Source organism: Rhinoraja longicauda, chromosome 24, assembly GCF_053455715.1.
Source record: "Rhinoraja longicauda isolate Sanriku21f chromosome 24, sRhiLon1.1, whole genome shotgun sequence".
NCBI lineage: Eukaryota > Metazoa > Chordata > Chondrichthyes > Rajiformes > Arhynchobatidae > Rhinoraja > Rhinoraja longicauda.
In genome coordinates this window covers 26,202,703-26,221,979 of record NC_135976.1, presented here as the reverse complement: position 1 = coordinate 26,221,979, position 19,277 = coordinate 26,202,703, and the positions used below count along the sequence as shown (strand labels likewise).

The 19,277-nt window shown below is 39.2% G+C and overlaps 1 protein-coding gene across 3 annotated transcripts in view; it reads right to left on the bottom strand.

Annotated features, from left to right (window-relative positions):
* The window catches only part of csde1 (cold shock domain containing E1, RNA-binding), an 84,302-nt gene that overhangs the window by 56,176 nt on the left and 8,849 nt on the right, over positions 1–19,277 (bottom strand). For all 3 annotated transcript variants that reach the window (XM_078420857.1, XM_078420855.1, XM_078420856.1), the window contains exons 2-3: positions 14,468–14,820; positions 2,971–3,169 (exon numbers count right to left, since the gene is read on the bottom strand). In XM_078420857.1, the coding sequence (XP_078276983.1) occupies positions 2,971–3,169 (199 nt within the window). In that variant the 5' untranslated portion in view covers positions 14,468–14,820. The remainder of the gene's footprint in view (positions 1–2,970; positions 3,170–14,467; positions 14,821–19,277) is intronic.

Genomic DNA, 19,277 nt, shown 5'->3' with positions numbered 1-19,277 from the left:
CGGCCCATGGACTTGAGGGCATGGCAAAGGAGTTTTGTCAATGCATCAATGTGACATTTTATCCAAATTTTAATGCTCCACACTACTGATTGACAAAATAAAATTTGACAAAATTTGTTTATTTTGCACAAGCCTTATCGATTTTCTCCACTCACCCCCATCCCCAACTTTAATTTTGAATACAGCTGTTAAATCATTGCGATAGGTCATTGTGTCATTGCCAATAAAATGGTTTCAAACAAGAGAAAGCCATCCATTATACATTCATGACTTGGATGAAGGGATTAAAAGTACCATTAGCAAATTTGCAGATGATACAAAGCTGGGTGATAGTGTGAACTGTGAGGAAGATGCTATGAGGTTGCAGGGTAACTTGGACAGGTTGTGCGAGTGGGCGGATGCATGGCAGATGCAGTTTAATGTGGATAAGTGCGAGGTTATCCATTTTGGTGGTAAGAATAGGAAGGCAGATTATTATTTGAATGGTGTCAAGTTAGGAAAAGGGGACATACAACGAGATCTGGGTGTCCTAGTGCATCAGTCACTGAAAGGAAGCATGCAGGTACAGCAGGCAGTGAAGAAAGCCAATGGAATGTTGGCCTTCATAACAAGAGGAGTTGAGTATAGGAACAAAGAGGTCCTTCTGCAGTTGTACAGGGCTCTAGTGACACTGCACCTGGAGTACTGTGTGCAGTTTTGGTCTCCAAATTTGAGGAAGGATATTCTTGCTATTGAGGGCGTCAGGTTTCCTAGGTTAATTCCCGGAATGGCGGGACTGTCGTATGTTGAAAGACTGGAGCGACTCGGCTTGTATACACTGGAATTTAGAAGGATGAGAGGGAATCTTATCAAAACATTAAAGATTATGGGGTTGGACACATTAGAGGCAGGAAACATGTTCCCAATGCTGGGGGAGTCCAGAACCAGGGGCCACAGTTTAAGAATAAGGGGTAGGCCATTTAGAACAGAGATGAGGAAAAACCTTTTCAGTCAGAGAGTTGTAAATCTGTGGAATTCTCTGCCTCAGAAGGCAGTGGAGGCCAGTTCTCTGAATGCATTCAAGAGAGAGCTAGATAGAGCTCTTAAGAATAGCGAAGTCAGGGGATATGGAGAGAAGGCAGGAACGGGGTACTGATTGAGAATGATCAGCCATGATCACGTTGAATGATGCTGGCTCGAAGGGCCGAATGGCCTACTCCTGCACCTAATATCTATCCCATAGGAATACATTTGTGCTTATAACAAGAGATGCAATGGGACAAAGGAGGATTGCTTTACACAAAATAAAATCGCAATATGGTTGGTGTTCCAATAATGCAACCCCTCCATAGTGATGGGGAGCCAATATTTCCAAGGAGTAAAAAAGCCAAGGAGTTTTCTCAGAACAGCAGTTCAGTACCGGTCTTGAAAGTTTTTCCCTGAACAAGAAAATTAACGTGGCATATACAGAATTTTTTTACCTTTATCTTGAATGTTTATCGTTGCATAGCCTCAGGAAGGGAAGATAAATTTATGTGGATGGGGTTGTACCAGGCACAAAAAGAATATGGCTGTGGCCTTTTAACGGCCAGTCAGTATCGAGGTATTCAGCTGCATCATCAGTAGTGTTCCCTTCGTCGTTTGGTCGTAAAGTAGGCTATCCATAGATGGCAAAGTTCAGATCTATTTGAAATTCTTCATAATGAAATAATTCATGACTGTTGCCAATAAGACTTGGATACTGTCCAAGCTCAAACTGATGTAGTCTAAACCTCATGATCTGATAGTCAATGACCAAGTCCATAAGAATATAAACATCTCCAAATACTTTCATTAGCACTACCACTTTCAAATCACTCAGTGGCCTTCGGATCACCTAAAATTGAAATGGATCAACCACAGAAACCACAGCATGTCAAAGATAAGATATTCTGTGGCAAGTGACTCCAAGATACCTACAAGTCACAGCATGAGTCTGTGGCATCTTCTCCATTTAGCTGGATAAAGCCAATGCCTATACACACAGCTAAACAGCATCAAAACACTTTTTTAAATCACTAACTTTGTGAATTCTTAACAAGGTGAATGAAAATCTTAATCATTTTAAGTAGATTTTAAACAACATAATTTAAAGACCTTTACAGAGGTCCAGAGTAAAATGCGTCTTACAAAATGCGAAGCTGGTTCTATCTGCCCAAGACTAAAACCACCTTAACTTCAAGACGACACCAATACAGAAGTCGAGCCAACCACCCAAGTAAGTAAAGTATACTCATTGACTTAGATATTTTTCTTGATAATAAGGCCTCAGATTAATTCTTCTGACTGACTTTGCATGTCTTGGTAACCATGATTTAACTACAAATTTTTTTTTGTTGATATTCTTTAATGCAATTTCCACTTCAATGTTTTGTTATCCTTTTCAAAGAGTTTTATTGTTATTCCTTTGAGTCAACTGTCTACAGTGGGTCAGCTCTGCCACTTCTTAAAAACAAACATGTGTTCATCTATTTATGTATTGCCCTACATTTAGGCAAAATTCCAAGTTATGCATGCACAAAACTGCCAAAACAAAATACCCAAGCTCATTTGTGAAATACAGATTTACTTTGAAAGAGTCCCACCAATCCCTGTTCTATAGCCAGGCAATCCTATTACACAACATTGCGGATGGGGAGCCCGGCATTGGATGTCTCAGCAGTTTTCATTGAAAAACAGTTGTGCTCTCATTCACTTGAATATACTGCCCATGTCAGAAAGGCAAAATGTAGAATTTAATGGCGTGCATTTAAAAAGCTTTAAACATAAGCACGACACACACATTTTACACAAACTTGTTAATTAACTATTTGAATTGAAATAAGGAATTTTAAAATAAATTAGCGTCCTACTTATAACATTATTCCACTTCATACAGAGTAAAACAAAATAGAGTGCCCATAAAATGGACAACTAGAACATTACACATATCAAGCCGTGACAATTTCTCACCTCCCACTTTCAGATCTTGGAGATTACCACTGTATTGTGAGCAATGGAAGAATAGTCTGGCTTGACGTTCAGTGCACTGGATAAAACCATATGATGACAGCAGCTTCTCAATAACACCAGTTTCGCGCAGGGCTCCTGAGGTACCGTTAGCAAAACCAGAGTGGCCATTGTTATGCAAGAGGTTTGGATCAAAGCTCATCTGCGACAAGGATATATAAAAAAAGATATTCATGAATTTAACTAAAAGAACATCCCAATTCACTACAAACCAATACAGGCTGCAACCAGATAACATTAATTACAAATGCAGACGGTCAAAATAAAACTACCTATGTAACGAAATCTAAACAAAAAATTAGTAATGGTTTCTATAACAAATCTCACCAAGCCATTCAAGTGCTATTTAAAAAATAGAACACAGATAATTGCAGAATGAGAAAGCAATATTTGAGTAGGATGAGAAAGGGGAGAAACAGCAGAAGAACACTAAGCAGATTCACTGACATTCTTCGATTACTCATCACATACTGCAGAATGAGGTTGGTTGCTTTTGTTACTAATATGCAGGAACTGTTGCTTCATAATACCATTTTTGGAACATTTATAAATTAAATAATGACCACTATATTTCGACGTCAAATATTTTAGCAAGGAGGAAAAAAAATCTTTAAAGATAAATGCTTTCAGGGAATTAAAACAATTACTCCAGGGTTCTAATTTTCAGCATTAATATACGATGTACATTTGAAGTTTGAAAGAATAAAGATCAATTATAATCAATATTCACAACATGATTAATATTCATGACAAAGTACAGGTAATTCTGCTATAACGCAATAGTTGCATTCCTAAGAAACCTTATATGATTTTCAAAAATAGGTCTTTTGTACAAGTTCATTTTTGTTGCTGCATGTTAAAAATACTAAAGGCTACATGTTACATCATTCTTTAAGAGTTTCATCGTACAAGTGGCAATAGAGCAATTGGTTGTCAATTTCAATGACCACCAGTGGATATAGTAGTAGCTGTGTACTTGAGACAAAGGGAAACTTTTTCCCCTATACTATATAAATCCAAGAAAGCTTTTTTTTCTGCTTTACAATTCACAAAGTAACTTTTAACTGCCTCTCCAATTCCCAATCAAAATCTCATTATAAATAATTTGGCCTCAAATGCAAATTGCATTTCCAATTTTAGCAATCATCTTATATCCAATTCACGTTAAGGAATTATAGCAGAACTACCTGCATGTTGTTTTATCCAACCAACGTTCTAAAGTGAAGATTAAAATTCAGACTGGCCCATTATTTGCAACTAAATGATTTAGAAACAGATGCAGAAAAAAAGGACAATAAATAAAATCACTAGGTGCATGTTTGTTAGTTTGAATTCAACATGCATCTACATTAATCATTGTTTAATTAGCAATACAAACCAGCTTTGAGCATTAGGATCCAAAAAGCTGATGCTGACAAATTAGAATGCTTGCTTCAAATCAAAAGATCCAAGTAGCTCCTACCATGACAATTTTTATTTGGAACCATTATAGTAGTTCTTTAATAGCCAAGACAGCCACAAGATAACAGGATACAAAGATTGGGTGGTGACATTTTGTTTGAATATTGGAGATTATTTCCATTTCCTCATGCTAAATGGGACTCAGAACTGAAAAGTAAAACCTGCTGCAATTAAGCAGAACAGCTTTTCGGCCCAGATTTTAATAGTGTCCAACTCATTTAACTGAAAAATCGATACCAGAAACATTAGCCAGTCTGTTCTCCCCATATCTGATGACCAATTGTAATGACCAAGGTCATTACTTTCTACAATCTTTAGGATGCAAAGTACTTTTACACATGATGCTCATGTAAGGGTGTAAACTATACCAGGTGTTTTAGACTTGTTCCCAGAAAGATCTTAGAAGCCAGCAACATCAAGCAGGCTGTCACCAAATAGCCATGTGCTCCAACTATTGGCATGCCTCAATTTAAATTTGGTTTACAAGATTATGACAGAAGTGGCTGATAGATAAATTTATATTACCAACTACAAAATTAACGATGCTCTAACACCCTAAAAATAGTTAAAAGCTGAGGGTGTAAATAAAAAGCAATGTCCATGCAAGTGTGCTTATATCCCAAGTTCACAAACTAATGCTGCTACTACATGCTGTTAGCACATGAGATTAAATACTCAATTGTTCCCCACTTACTGATCTCTGATAAAGTGGAATTCTCTTCTGTTTTTTAGCACTGATTGAGGCAGAACGTGTTGAAAGAGGGTGACAGGGAGTACTGGAAGTTGAAGGATTATGATGCTCTGAAGACGCAGCGTAGAGATTCTCCATTTTATAGCTGGAGTGCGAAAGTAAAGCATCATAGAACAAATCTATGAAAACCCAGTTTCATTTTGTAAACAACACCCATATGAAAAGGACATTCCATATGAAAAGGATGTTAAATTCACCACAAATGTTAATTTTCAGTATGTGCCATAATATCTGGACATTGAAGACAATCAGTAATCACAAAAATGGCTTAGGCCTCAATTTAGCAAGCAGACCCATGCAAACTAGGAAAATTCAGGCTTCAATCTTTAGTCCACTGGCGATCTCAGCAGAAGTGGTAATCAGAACATTATTATTCATGGCCAGGTCATTTAAAAATGCTTTTAATGGTCACACCCACCCGGGCCAAGCTCAGCTGAATTTCATCCAAGCTTGAGGTTTGCAAAGGATAAATTTGTAGCACACTGCAGTTAGAACAGGAACGAACATCAGGGAGGGGGGGGGGAGACTGTGGTGGAATGGAAGAATGCCAAGCAGACATGGAAAACTATTCCAAACACTTCTGATGCTCCATTGTTTAAAATGGTGATACAGTCATCTGTACCAGTCACTACAAATGTGATTTGGTGCTATTAAATGCTGCAGCAGCCAAATCAGCCCCGCCCCCCACCCAAAGCCAGATACATCTAAAACAGCTCACTTCTATGCAGCTGCTTAGAACATTTGCCAACTAAGGTAGCTGGTTCAGTCGTGTCTCTATTGTCACTGACTGAAAATGCGACACAATCATCCACATAAATACTGTTTCCCCCCCACCCCCAGTTTTAAATATTAATAGAATCTCATGGTTTACATTCAAAATAAACCAATCACCACTGATGCAATTTTGCTGTTCAGTGTTCATAGCACCATAAATCCTAACTGGCGAGGGATACAAATCAATTATGATTATTCTGAAGTAAAATCTAGTTACAGAGTATACCTAATGTAACTCTGCTAAAAGGATATCATATTAGTCAACCTACCTTGGATCTTAGTTAATCACACTCTCTTCAAATTCTTCCTACCTCTAACCCTTGTAAAGGTGTTTATGCCCAAATCTTTGACCAATTTTTCAGTTATACTTCCCCACATTTCTATCCTCTGCCAGATTCTTCTAGAACATCACAAATTCGAAGATAAGCTCATTTCCAATCACACTGCCAAAATGTTTACAAGATTGTCCACAAAGTGCATCGTTCCAGCCATTGTTCGCCACTTGAACTATTCCTGCTGCACCATTTCAATGGTTCAACTGTGCTTTTGTTGTCACATGTGCAAACGCAGAGTGAAATTCTTTCCTTACATAGTCCAGTAAAGTATTGTCATCCCCAAGCACAATCTATGATTAGCAGTGTACAGAACTAGTCCACTGAGCCCACATGCAGGAGATGCCATGTTTTAGGTGCCATTTTCAAAGTTCAGTCTATGCTCTGGGTCTTGAGCATTGCCCGATCCAGGCAAACACTAGGCTGTTGCGGGCCTCCAGCCACTTCCTTCCTTGGAGGTGTGGATCGACCAGCGAACAGATGACCCTCTCCTCACCTGTCCACCTTTGTGCCCTGGGGGCACCTCCCACAGCCAACCTTGAGGGTGCAGTAGGCCAGATCCCAGTCCCTCTCCTGCTGAACATGCGCCTTGCCCATGATGTCCATCATCATCATCGCTGGCTCGGCGGCCTCCCCCCTCCCACAACAGGCTGTGGCCTACCTGATCTTGCTTCCGGCCATGGGGACAAGAACTCTCCCCCCACCCCTTCCAATGCAAGCAAGAACGTTCAATATTCAGTCTTCCACCTCCACCTTCCATCTCAGCAATCATCTTTTGCACATGAAACAGCGATTTACTTGTATTTTGCGTATTTACGACTTAAATGCAAACCAAGCGCTGAAGTCAATAAACGCATGCCTATTTGTACGATGAAAGTTACCAGTTATATTCAAAATGGATAACAGCCATCCAAATAATATATATTTTTCATATTATGTACCCAGCAGAGAAAATTGATGCTCTTCTTTGCCATTTATGACAAACCGATACTCGTAGCACTGTTTTACTGCTCCACAACATTATAGCAAGCTCCTAATAAACAGTATAGAGTATATTAGTTGAGCTGAGAAAAGGCACTGCATACCATTCTTGTTCCCACCAACAAACATTCAAGTGTTTTAAGATACAAGATCATAGATTTCTAGGGAAAATGTGCTGACAATAGACAATAGACAATAGACAATAGGTGCAGGAGTAGGCCATTCAGCCCTTCGAGCCAGCACCGCCATTCAATGCGATCATGGCTGATCACTATCAATCAGTACCCCGTTCCTGCCTTCTCCCCATACCCCCTCACTCCGCTATCCTTAAGAGCTCTATCCAGCTCTCTCTTGAAAGCATCCAACGAACTGGCCTCCACTGCCTTCTGAGGCAGAGAATTCCACACCTTCACCACCCTCTGACTGAAAAAGTTCTTCCTCATCTCCGTTCTAAATGGCCTACCCCTTATTCTCAAACTGTGGCCCCTTGTTCTGGACTCCCCCAACATTGGGAACATGTTATCTGCCTCTAATGTGTCCAATCCCCTAATTATCTTATATGTTTCAATAAGATCCCCCCTCATCCTTCCACAAAGTGGAACATACAGGCTGCACACAAAACATTAAAGCCTGGTCTTTAAAATACTAAACAAATGTTAACGTAATAATTCACTTGAAGTGCTTTGAAATACAATAAAAGGCATGCTTGTTAAAGCAGCAACAAGCAAATCTGACTGGACCATCGGTGCTTCAGATGGACTGATCCTTCTACGGAGATTGCAGCTACTGCAGGTTTGAATAGACTCAAGAACACTAAGCAAATTGACCAATTAAAAATCGGTCATTTTGTAAATGCAGAATATTACAGACACTGGTTCCCAGAACTTATTTAAAGAATCATGTTACCACACAAAGACACAAAATATTAAAGTAACTCAGCAGATCAGATGGCATCTTCTGTGAGGATGGATGAGTGACTTATCGGTTCGGGGCCCTTCTTCTGGGAAGAATGTTCTCAACCTGAAATATCACCAACCCATGTTCTCCACAGATGCTGCCTGACCCACTGAGTTACTCCAGCATTCTCTCTTTTTTATAAACCAGCATCTGCAGCTCCTTGTATCCACATGCTACCATACATCCAGTTAAATCAAACATTACAAAAACCATTTTATATTGCTGCTCCTACCCACTGAGGACAGATAGGCAACAATAATTTCATAGCAGAGAAAAGTGTATCTTTTACCAACAGTGGGTTATGGACCATGGTTGTACTGTTAATATTTACAACTGCACTTAAGTCTCACCCATTCCTCATGCATTTTTCTACATCATCATCAACAAAAATCCAGAGTTAATTCTATTCCACTCTTAACCAAGAGCAGAGATAAACTCGGCCGAGAATTAATACTTTGGAATAAAAACTCTGACCCAACAACTCGAAGTAAAGAATTCCTATAAAAACATAATGGGTAAACGGCTTTCAAAAAGATTATTGGGTCATTTGAATACTATTATTCCATAATTATAAAGAAAGCCCATCAATGCCTCTACTTCCTTATAAGATTTAAGTCAACAAATATTCTCTTGCACTTCTACAGGTAGAGAGCATACTGACTGGATGCATCAGTCTAGTTCGGCAATACAGATGCCCAAGAATGAAGGAGATTACAAAAAGTGGTAAACCCAGTGAACACTGCCCAGTCCATCATGGGACCTTCCCACCATCAAAGGGATCTATTGGAGACACTGCCACAAAAAGGCAGCCAACTTTACCAGGGACCCACACCTCCCTGGCCACACTCTCTTTACACTCCTGCCATTGGGAAGACGACAGATGCCTGAAAACTAACATCCAAGTTTAGGAACAGCTTCTTTCCAACATCCATCATCTATTAAACACTAACAATTCCTACTAAACCCCGAAATATAAACTGCATTGATTGCACTAGTGACTTGGGGCTTTGTTTTTGTCTTAGAACCATTTTGTTTCTTTTGTTGTTATATGTTGAGCTTTTTTGTTGTTTATTATGGTGTCTACTGAGTACTATGTTTACATAGCTGTTTTGCTGCCGCAAGTAAGAATTTCATTGTTCCATTTCAGGACATAAGACAATAAAATACTCGACTTGATTGCGAGTTATAGTATCACCTACGAAACAGAATTTATAAACCTGCAAAAGCGTGAATTCAGCACCCATTAGAATTGGGGTTTTTTTTTTTAATCCTAGAATTCTGCATTATACAAACACATTTATCAAACACAGCTTGCCTCCTCAGATGGCCCAAATTTCAAGAAACACTTTCCCTCGTGGGTCCTCAGAGTTGGAGATAGCAGAAGAGATCAAGGGAGCTTTCAAAAGGAATATAGGATACATGCATATGGTACCATCCTTAGAACAATTAGTCCTGAAGAACATGGAAGTAATCTTCACAGGGATGGTTTCCAATAATTTTAAATGAAAAAGATTACTTAATGTGCACTATCGTATGCCAACTCCACTCATCTAAAATAACAGCTGAAAAAATACCCAATATTAAAAATGCAACTGTTGTTATAAATACAAGTTTTGAAATACAATCCATTTTAAAAAGCAGCCTATAGTAAATGAAAAGTTGAAAATGTAAAACTCCCACTTGCTTTTTCTCAAAAAATGCAAAAACTCCAAATTAGTGAATTCTACGCAGCAGACAAAGAGGAGCCAGTGAATGGTACAACAGTTTTAAAAGCACATAAATAAACATACTGCTCTCTTAAGGTCAATCTTGTGCAAATCCAGAAACCCAAGAATGCTGCTAATTGTTGTCTAGACTGATCAAGCCAGTTATCTCTGCTTCTTTCAGAATCAAAAAAAAATCTAAGCTTTTCCACAATGCCACCACAAATCAACTTTCATTGCATCATTGTCAAAAAGCTTTTGTATTAAAACATCCACATTTCTTTCACTCAATAAATGGAGTCTGAAATAAAAATCAACAAGAAAATTTAGGATGCTAAAATGGCCTACCCACAACTATAATTAACACAATGGGACCAAGGTTTGTTTTTAATTAGGGAAAACTTGAGCACTTTGGCAGTCCATTGCCACTTGAAGCAAATGTTGCAAGTTTAGTGTTATATTTATAAACTTCATCTCAGCATAGGCCAAAGAAAAATTTATCAAATAATATTGTACAGCTGCAAACAGTTCAAAATAACAATCAAGATATGCCAAATTACAGAACATTTCAGTTTGATATTATTATTTGCATACATTTCTTGCTATTTAAACAGAATGAGGTGTGCATAAAAAGTGCCATTTACATTCCAGAGATGACTTCAAAGTCAGATGACAATTTGTTTTAAGAGCCAAAGTATTACATCTAATCTAGAGATTTATTTTGTCTCTCTCCTTTCCCTTCACTGAATATGCCATCCAATGTTACAAATATCAGATACCACAATTTTAAACAAATCACTCTAAAATTCTCTTAGATGCAAGGCATTTAAAAACGAGAAGCCCACTGCATAACTGCAGTAAAAACAACTTATCCAGTTTTGTATACAATGTCACCAATTGTGATAGGTATCTTGTTTTATCTCTTGCCAACTCAAAATAATGGTGCAACTTTAAAAGCCCTTTGAGCAAAGATGCAGGAAAGTCTAATTTGAAAAAATCTGTTTCAAAATCAAATAATGGATAGCAGCATTCCCCAAAATTTCCCACTAGCATTAGAATAGAAGAAACGTTGTCTGCAAAAAGTAAATGTAACTGGAAGAAAATCCAGTTGTTTCTACTGCTCCCAAAGTCAAGATGATTTTTTGAGAACCTACCCTGAACTTGCATCCACTAATGTCTACGGTGAAGAATGGTACTTGCATCTAAAATTGTAATGACTTTTTGAAATTCATATCAATGCTTTATTGACACAATCTCTTCAGCAGGACCTAGCTTACAAAGCCAGCCTATAGCACAAGGTGGTTTTAAGAACAAGGACATTAAGTATTTTGAATTTAACACTGTACAATTCAATAGAGGTACTTGTTTGATTTCTTTCAAATTTAAAATAAAGCAGAACAGTCACCCAATAACCACTCCAGCAACTCAGTCTATCGCTACACCAAGTTCTAATTTAGTTAAACATTATATTGCAAGTTAATTAGTGATTACATTTCAACACTTTATGGCAAACGAATAAGTTCAGCCCCGAATTGAAATTTTTCTATTGTCATGGCAAATTTCTATGCTGTGTCAGAACTAAATTTGGAATGTAATTTTGCCTTGCATTAGCAGAGCAAAGTTAAAAATGCTAACCAAATGAATTCACTGCACAGTACCTCAACTGGTTAATGTTGAGAGCCTCCATGAATCTCTCCTCAGTATTGTACATCAAATTATTCTCAGGAAGAATGTGCTTCTCGTGTGCAGGTTAGCTTTTAACCTGGAGCAACCTCTGCTAAAAATTTTGAACACAACTAAACTGAGACAGAGGCAAGAGGAAATTAGCCTTCAGATTAAAAAAGTTTATATAACCCCAAATCTCTGCATCCCATTCCAGTCATATTTCATCTTTGAAAACTGCTCAGCTTGGCCATGTCAAGGGAAAATTACATTATATCTGTGCAATTGGGCAACTTTCTTTTGTGCTAACTTTTATTGGCAGGAGGGTGTAATTATATTGAGCAGTTTCTGATTTATATAGAAATTACAGAGAATACTCCATCCACATTTTTTCAGTTACACCTGCAAATCCTAATCTGATCATCTCAATCTTTTATCCTGCTTCCTAAAATGACAATAATGCAAATACTTCCATTGCTAGGATAGACCGACTAGCAAACGAAAAAGCGGTTATATACTAAATGCTTCCGAACAAAGTCAGAAATGATTCACACTACAAACCTGCACTTTTTGGGGTGTGGAAAACCACGATGTTACAGGGAGAACGTGCAAACTCCACAGACAGCACCCGAGGTCAGGACTAAACCCAGGTCTCTGGCACTGTGGTGCAGCAGCTCTACCAGCTGCACCACTGTGCCACCCACTGGAGGCTGAAATTTTACACAAGCAGTAAATCTCTTCACTTATAATACCCATCATTATTTTACAAATGAATCAGATAAATAAAAGTGATTGTGAACATACATTAAGACAACTGTGTAAAAGTTAACTTTCACTAAGAGATGTACTCTTTCCGACAGGAAAAAAATTACTGATGTCAGATACATGCACCAGTCACTTGTATCACCTGCAAGAGTGCACAACATTTTAGGGTTGAGGACCAAATCAACAATCCAAATCAGTTGCAATAAATATCTGTACCTTGTGTGTTTAAAAATTCAATTTTTGAAGACAAATACGGAGGAGCATAAAGACCTAGTTTGTACATATGGCTGTGGAACCTTTCAGTGATGGTGGAAGGGGACTGATTGGGTCGCTGGGGTCATGGAAAAAATGAAGTGCACATGTCTTTCATACATTGAGTACTGATATGCTTAAAATGTATTGAATTTAAACAGAAAAGATTGAAATGTGAAACAAACAAACAAATTGCTAAACTCAGTAGATCAAGCAGTATCTGTGGGAGGTTTGGAACAGGGACTGTTCCATATAGACAACATAAATACAGACATAGCTGGGGCCCACTCCAATGCCCATGGTTCTACCTTTGATTCATAAACAATGTGAAAAATTGAAAGTCAAGCTGTTCAGAGTAATAAATTCTTCCCGGCAGTTAGGTGTCCATCGAGAGGAACATATTGGGTCTTTGTTTCAGAAAACAGAGGGCCCCCAAAACCTTCCTGATGGCGAGAGAGGTGTATAAAGATGATGTCCACAGTGAAAATGAAATGTCTGAGCCAAGGAATTGGACGCTGTCAAAATGGCAAACACAAGAGGTGTGCTGAATGTAGGTGGGAAGGGACTGAACAAGGCAAAATAGGATAGAGTTGAGGCATAGAGACAAGTACAGTAGCAAAAGAGCAGCCAGACGTAACAGGTCCTATCTGTGGAGTAGATTTAAGTTAACAGAAGGAAATATTAGAGAATTCTGAAAGTTTCACTCAATGGTGAAGGGGCATGGGAGTGAGAAATTGGGTGCCCACAGGTGGAGTAGGCAGAAATAACCACCATACTTTAAAAAACCTAGATGAGGACTTAATGAACCATAGCCTATAGGTACATGTCGGATAGTAAGATTAACCCAGCTCATTTTAGCCAGCATTAAAGTGGGCTGAATGGTCTTCTGTGCCTTTATTTTCTATGATTCTGAGAACAACCATGATTTTAAAACCAATTTGTTTACCAACTAGAAACTGGTTAGACAGAATTTGCTGACTAATTATCATTCATTTTACTGGGATTACATGCTGGACATCTGTTTGTCAGCAAATGAAGTTTACTGCTATTGCTGTTGACTTCAGTTAATTATTTTGAGATGAATTTGGAGATGGAGACATGGTCATTGAATGACACATAGTTGATTAGTTTGCGTTGTCAACCAGCCATTACAAGCTGGGTGATGAAAATCTTCGCCAATTACAAGGTTTGTGCCCAAGGTTGTTTTACTTCTTAAAAGAACAGTTGCAATTCAAACAGCTTTAAGCATTAAAATAAATTTCAACACCCACATGAAAGAAATGGAATAACGTCCGATCTAATGGAGTTTACTTGGTGACTCTGGTGTGGGTCAGAAAGATATAGCATGCACTAGAGTCCTAAAGTTTCTACCTAGTCCAATCTCAATGATCTCTGTATGCTTTCTGTGCATTACTTTACCAGTGTCAAACCTTTTAACCATTTACCAGTCTACCATCAAGCTCCTTTTATAAAAAAATTGTTGTTCCAGCCTGAATTGTTGGGATGCATTCTTTGAAACAGACTTAATTCCAAATCGACATGCCCCAATGAAATCATGGATAATTTGTGACCCACTTGAGTCTGCTCACCGTTGCCCCATCAACACCTCAATTTTTATCTAAATGAGCAGTTATTAAAGGAATGAAAAACTAGCAAGATTAAATGGTCCCAGATTAAAGACATGTTTCTCTATAATGTAAATTAATTTAACAATTGTTTTTTTCCAAGTGATAGAAACATTTCAATAAGCACCTCAAGCAAAATTTGTTTAATCTCAGATAATATCCAAGTGAATCACATACCTTGAAGTGATGTTGAATATTGCACGCACTGCTGTCTGATCTGTTTAGCACACGTTCGGTTACAAATGCTGGGTGGACAGAGACAGAGAAGGATCTACCAAGCTAGCAGAGAATTCCTATTCTTGCTGCACTAGAGAGCATCCCAGGACAGCAACAAGAAGTGTAGAAGGTCTAGCAGCGTTGGGATGTGCTCTTTGTAGGCTGTTGAGTAGGCACAAACTTCTGTTTCGGATCAAGTTTTCAGCTGTGGTTTGCTCTTTGGTTGTTGTTCAGCTTAATTTTCTATTGCTCAACGTGATCCGAACTTGAAGCAGCAGTTTCAGATGGTAAATTCAGTTATATTTCACTTCATACTGGAAAGACAATAGAATCAATGTTAAAATTGGAAATGCTGGAGCACTGATGGTTAAACAGCATTGGAAAGAATCAGATCCAGCATTTCGGGTCAAGGAATCTTTACATAACCTTTTGATAACTTCGCTCCACTTAAAAGTGATTGAAATGCAAGTCTTTAAACAGTTTTAAAAGTCAAGAAAACCCCACAGCAAGTTGAACAGCTCGAATAAAAACTGAGCCACTAAGAGCTCAAAATTGATACAATAGAGAAAAGTACAAGATGTGAACATTTATTCAAAGTGAATTAGGGATCATTAATTTCTTGCAAGGACACCATACCTTACTTGCAGTTTCTATATCTCTATTGAATCTGCTCTCAGAACATCACGATATCCTCGTTCCAGCAAGTATGGATTTCCCCTAGTTGCAGATGGAACCCTAACCCATGTCTCCTCTGTTACCCACAGTTTTGCTCTTTCCCCCTCCTCCTCCCTGACAGAACAGGGGTTGTTACCCTGGTACCACCTTTTACCCCATCAGTCTCCATATCCAAACCCTGATTCTTTGACATTTCCACCATCTTCAACATATTCCCTCCACCAGTCCCACCTTCACATCTCCACCCCATCTGCTTTTTTTGCACTCAATCCACAATTCCTTTATTTGCTCATCTATTTCCACCCTGCCTTCATCCTGTTCTATCTCCTGCAACGAAAGGAGGTTCAACATCTGTCCCTACACCTCCTCTCATCTCCATTCACTGCGTTGATTTAGCCTCTTCTACATTGGCGAGACCAACCATAAACTAGGCCACCATTTCACCATACCCTTTTCCATCAAGCCCTGATGATCTGCTGTGTGTAGTAACCATTCCAATCACCCTTCCCGTAGGGTTATCTCTGTCCATGGCCTCATTCATTGCCAGAACGAGGCCACACGCAAACTTGAATACGAGCACCTCATATCCCACTTGAGTAGCTTACAATGTAATGGCATGAATGATGCTGAAACAAGGAACTGCGGATGCTGATTAATACAAAGTGCTGGAGTAATTCAGCAGGTCAGGCAGCATCTCTGGAGAACATGGATAGGGGATGTTTTGTGTTGAGCCGCTTCTTCAGACTGAATGTAGAGGGCAAGAAGAAAGATGGAAGAGGGGAGAGGCAGGACAAGACATGGCAGGTAATAGTTGAAGACCAGTGGGGGGTTTTGATAGGCAGATGATTGGAATAGAAATAAAAGCAGGAGGTTAAGGGGCAGGATTGAGAGCTGTACACTGAAGACAGAGGGAGGAAAGTAGCAGGAGGGGAGAAATAGGTAGGAGTTACTGACTTTGCTGCCCTCAGCCTTCTCCACTGCCAGAGTGAGGCCACATGCAAACTGGAAGAACAGTACCTTATTCTGCTTGGGTAGCCTGCATCGAGCACATGAACAGTTTGAATTCTCCAATTTCAGATAAAATGCCCCAGCTCCCTTCTCATCTACCCAGTTTCCCACATGTGCACACACTTTCTCCCACACCCATTTCCTTTCCCCTCTCCCTATTCATTGTCCCCATTTTTATTTTCCACCTCTACCCAGTTTCAAGATGTGTAGATAGATTACAGAATGTAAAAAAGCAACATCTGTGAAGGCAAAGGGATGGTTGACTTTAATTCTCAACAGTAATTAGGATTTTGTTAGTGCACGGCAGAATTTCTTGAAGCAGTAAGAGGATAGTCCAACCCAAGGAGGGAACATATCGGACCTTGCTTTGGAAAACGAGCATGGCCAGGTGAAAGGTGTTTCAGTGAAAGAATATTTTTGGAACAATGTTCACAACTCCATAAATTTAAAGAAAGTTATGAATAAGAATAAGCCTGGACCGTAGGGAAAGTAGTAAATTAGGGCAAGACAGATTATAACATTATTAGGCAGGAGCTAGAGAAAAAAAAATTGGGAGCAGCTGGCATTGGACAAGTTCGCACATCATTCATGTGGGAGTAGTTTAAAGACTAATGAAGTAGCGAAGGACGGACAGGGATGTCTAGTAATGAGAAGGAATAAGGATGGCAAGGTAAGGGAACCCTGGATGAAGAGAATGACTGAATTTGGTCAATAAGGAAGCATATGTAATGTTTAAAAAGATGCAATCAGACAGATTCTTTGAGAAAAATGACTCAAACTGGAAAGAAACAAGCAGGGAATTTGAAAGGTCAAAAGGACCCATGAAATGTAATTGGCAAGTCAGATTAAAGAAAATCCCTCGGTATTTAATAACATACATTAAAAACAAGAGTAACACAGGGAGAAGGTAGGACCACTCAAGGTTATCTGAGAAAACTTATGCTTAAAATAAGAGGTTGTAGGAAAGGTACTAAGTGAGTACTTCACATCTGTATTCATCATGGAGAAGAACACGAGGACAGCGAGATCAGTGTGGGGAATATTAATATGCTAGGGCCGTTTGAAATAAAGGTGGTGGCGGTGGTGTTAGATCTCTTAAAAGCACCAAATTAAGATTGATGAATCCCAGGGGCCTGACATAATCTAGCCCAGGTTATGGAAAGAGGCAAAAGAAAGACATTTTCCATTATCACAGGCAAGACCCAGGAGGACTGGAGAGCAGCCAATTTTGCTCCTATGTTTAAGAACCTATAGATAAACCATGAAATAATAGGCTGGCAAGCCTCATGTCAATGGCAGGGAAGCAAATAGGGAGGATTCTTCAGAATGGAATTTACTTGCATTGTGAAGAGAATGGGTTAATTAGGGAAAGTTAGCACGGTTTTGTCCACAGAAAGTCTTTATTGAAAAGGTGATGAAGGTGATAGATAAGAGTAGAGCAGTGGATGTTGTCTACATGGATTGTAGAAAGGCATGCGGTAACATCCCTCTGGTAGCTCATCCACATGATTGAGGACTTTAGAAAGGCACATGGATATGGATCACATGCAAGAAGACATTAGTTTAACATGGCAGCATGTTCGGCACTGATATTGTGGAACACAGGTCCGTTCCTGTGCAAATATTGTTCTAGGTTCCCTTCCATCCACCACCTCTCCCTCTTGTTTTAGAAAAGTACATCACAGGAACAGGTCCCTCAGCTCAGTGTCAATGCCAAACATGATGCCGAGACCAATTCCTATCTGCCTACACATAATCCATATCCCTCCATTCCCTGCATATCCATGTCCCTATCTAAAAGTCAATTAAATTACACTATTGCATTGCTTCCACCAGCACTACACCACCAACGTGCCCCACACGTCTCCTTTAAACTTCGCCCCTTTCACCGTAAAGCTATGCCCTTTAGCATTTCAATCCTGACAAAAAGATTCTGACAGTCTCCCCTGTCAATGCGTCTCAGTTTTATACATTTCCATCAGGACTCCCCTCAACCTCCGGCATTCTAGGGAAAACGATCCAAGTCGGTCCAACCTCTCCCTGTAAACAATACCTCTAGTTCAGGCATCATTCTCATAAACCTTCTCTATACCATCTGCAAAGCCACCACATCCTTACTGTAATGGCTGAGCAGAACTGCACACAATACTTAAATGCAGCCTAACCAAAGTCCTAGAAAGCTGCATCATGACTTCCCGATTCTTATACTCAATGCCCAATCTATGAAAGCAAGAATACCATATGGCTTCTTATACCCCCTATCAACTTGTGTTGCAACTTTCAAGTCGTTATGAAATTGGATCCTAAGATCCCTCTGTACATCAATGCTGTTAAGGGTCATGACATTATTGCATATTTTCCCTCACATTTGACCTCCCAAAATGCAAAACCTCACATTTGCTCAGATTAAACACTATCCGCCATTTCTCTGTCCATTTCTGGAGCTGATCTATACCCCACTGTTTACTTTAATAGCCTTCCCCACAGCCAGCGACTGCAACAATTTGTGACATCTGCAAAGTTATTAACCAACCCATCTACATCCATGTCAGGTAGGTATATTTCAAGCAACAAAAGCACAGATCCATGCAAACCTCCGTTGGACAGACCTCCAGTCTGAATATTGTACTCTCACCACAACCCTTGGTTTTCTACCACTAAGCCAGTTATGAATCCATGTGACCAAGTCACTGTTAATCCTATGCATCTTCATTTTCAGGATCAGCTAACCATGGGGGACTTTATCAAATGCTTTACTAAAATGTATCCACCGCCCTACTGTTATCAATCACCATCACCTCCTCAAAAAACAAAGTTAGTAAGACACGACCTGCCAAGCACAAAGCTTTGCTGACCGTCCCTAATTAAACCATTCTTTTCCGATGAAAGTAAAACCTATCCTGGAGAATTCTCTCAATAGCTTCTCTAACACCAAGGCCCACCAGTATATAATTTTATCAAATCTCTCTACTTCCCTTCTTAAACAAAGGAATAACTTTGGCTACTCTCCAGTCCTCCAGGACCTTCCCAATGACAAGAGAAGACAAAGATCTTTGTCAAATCTCCTGCAATCTTCTCTATTTCTCTC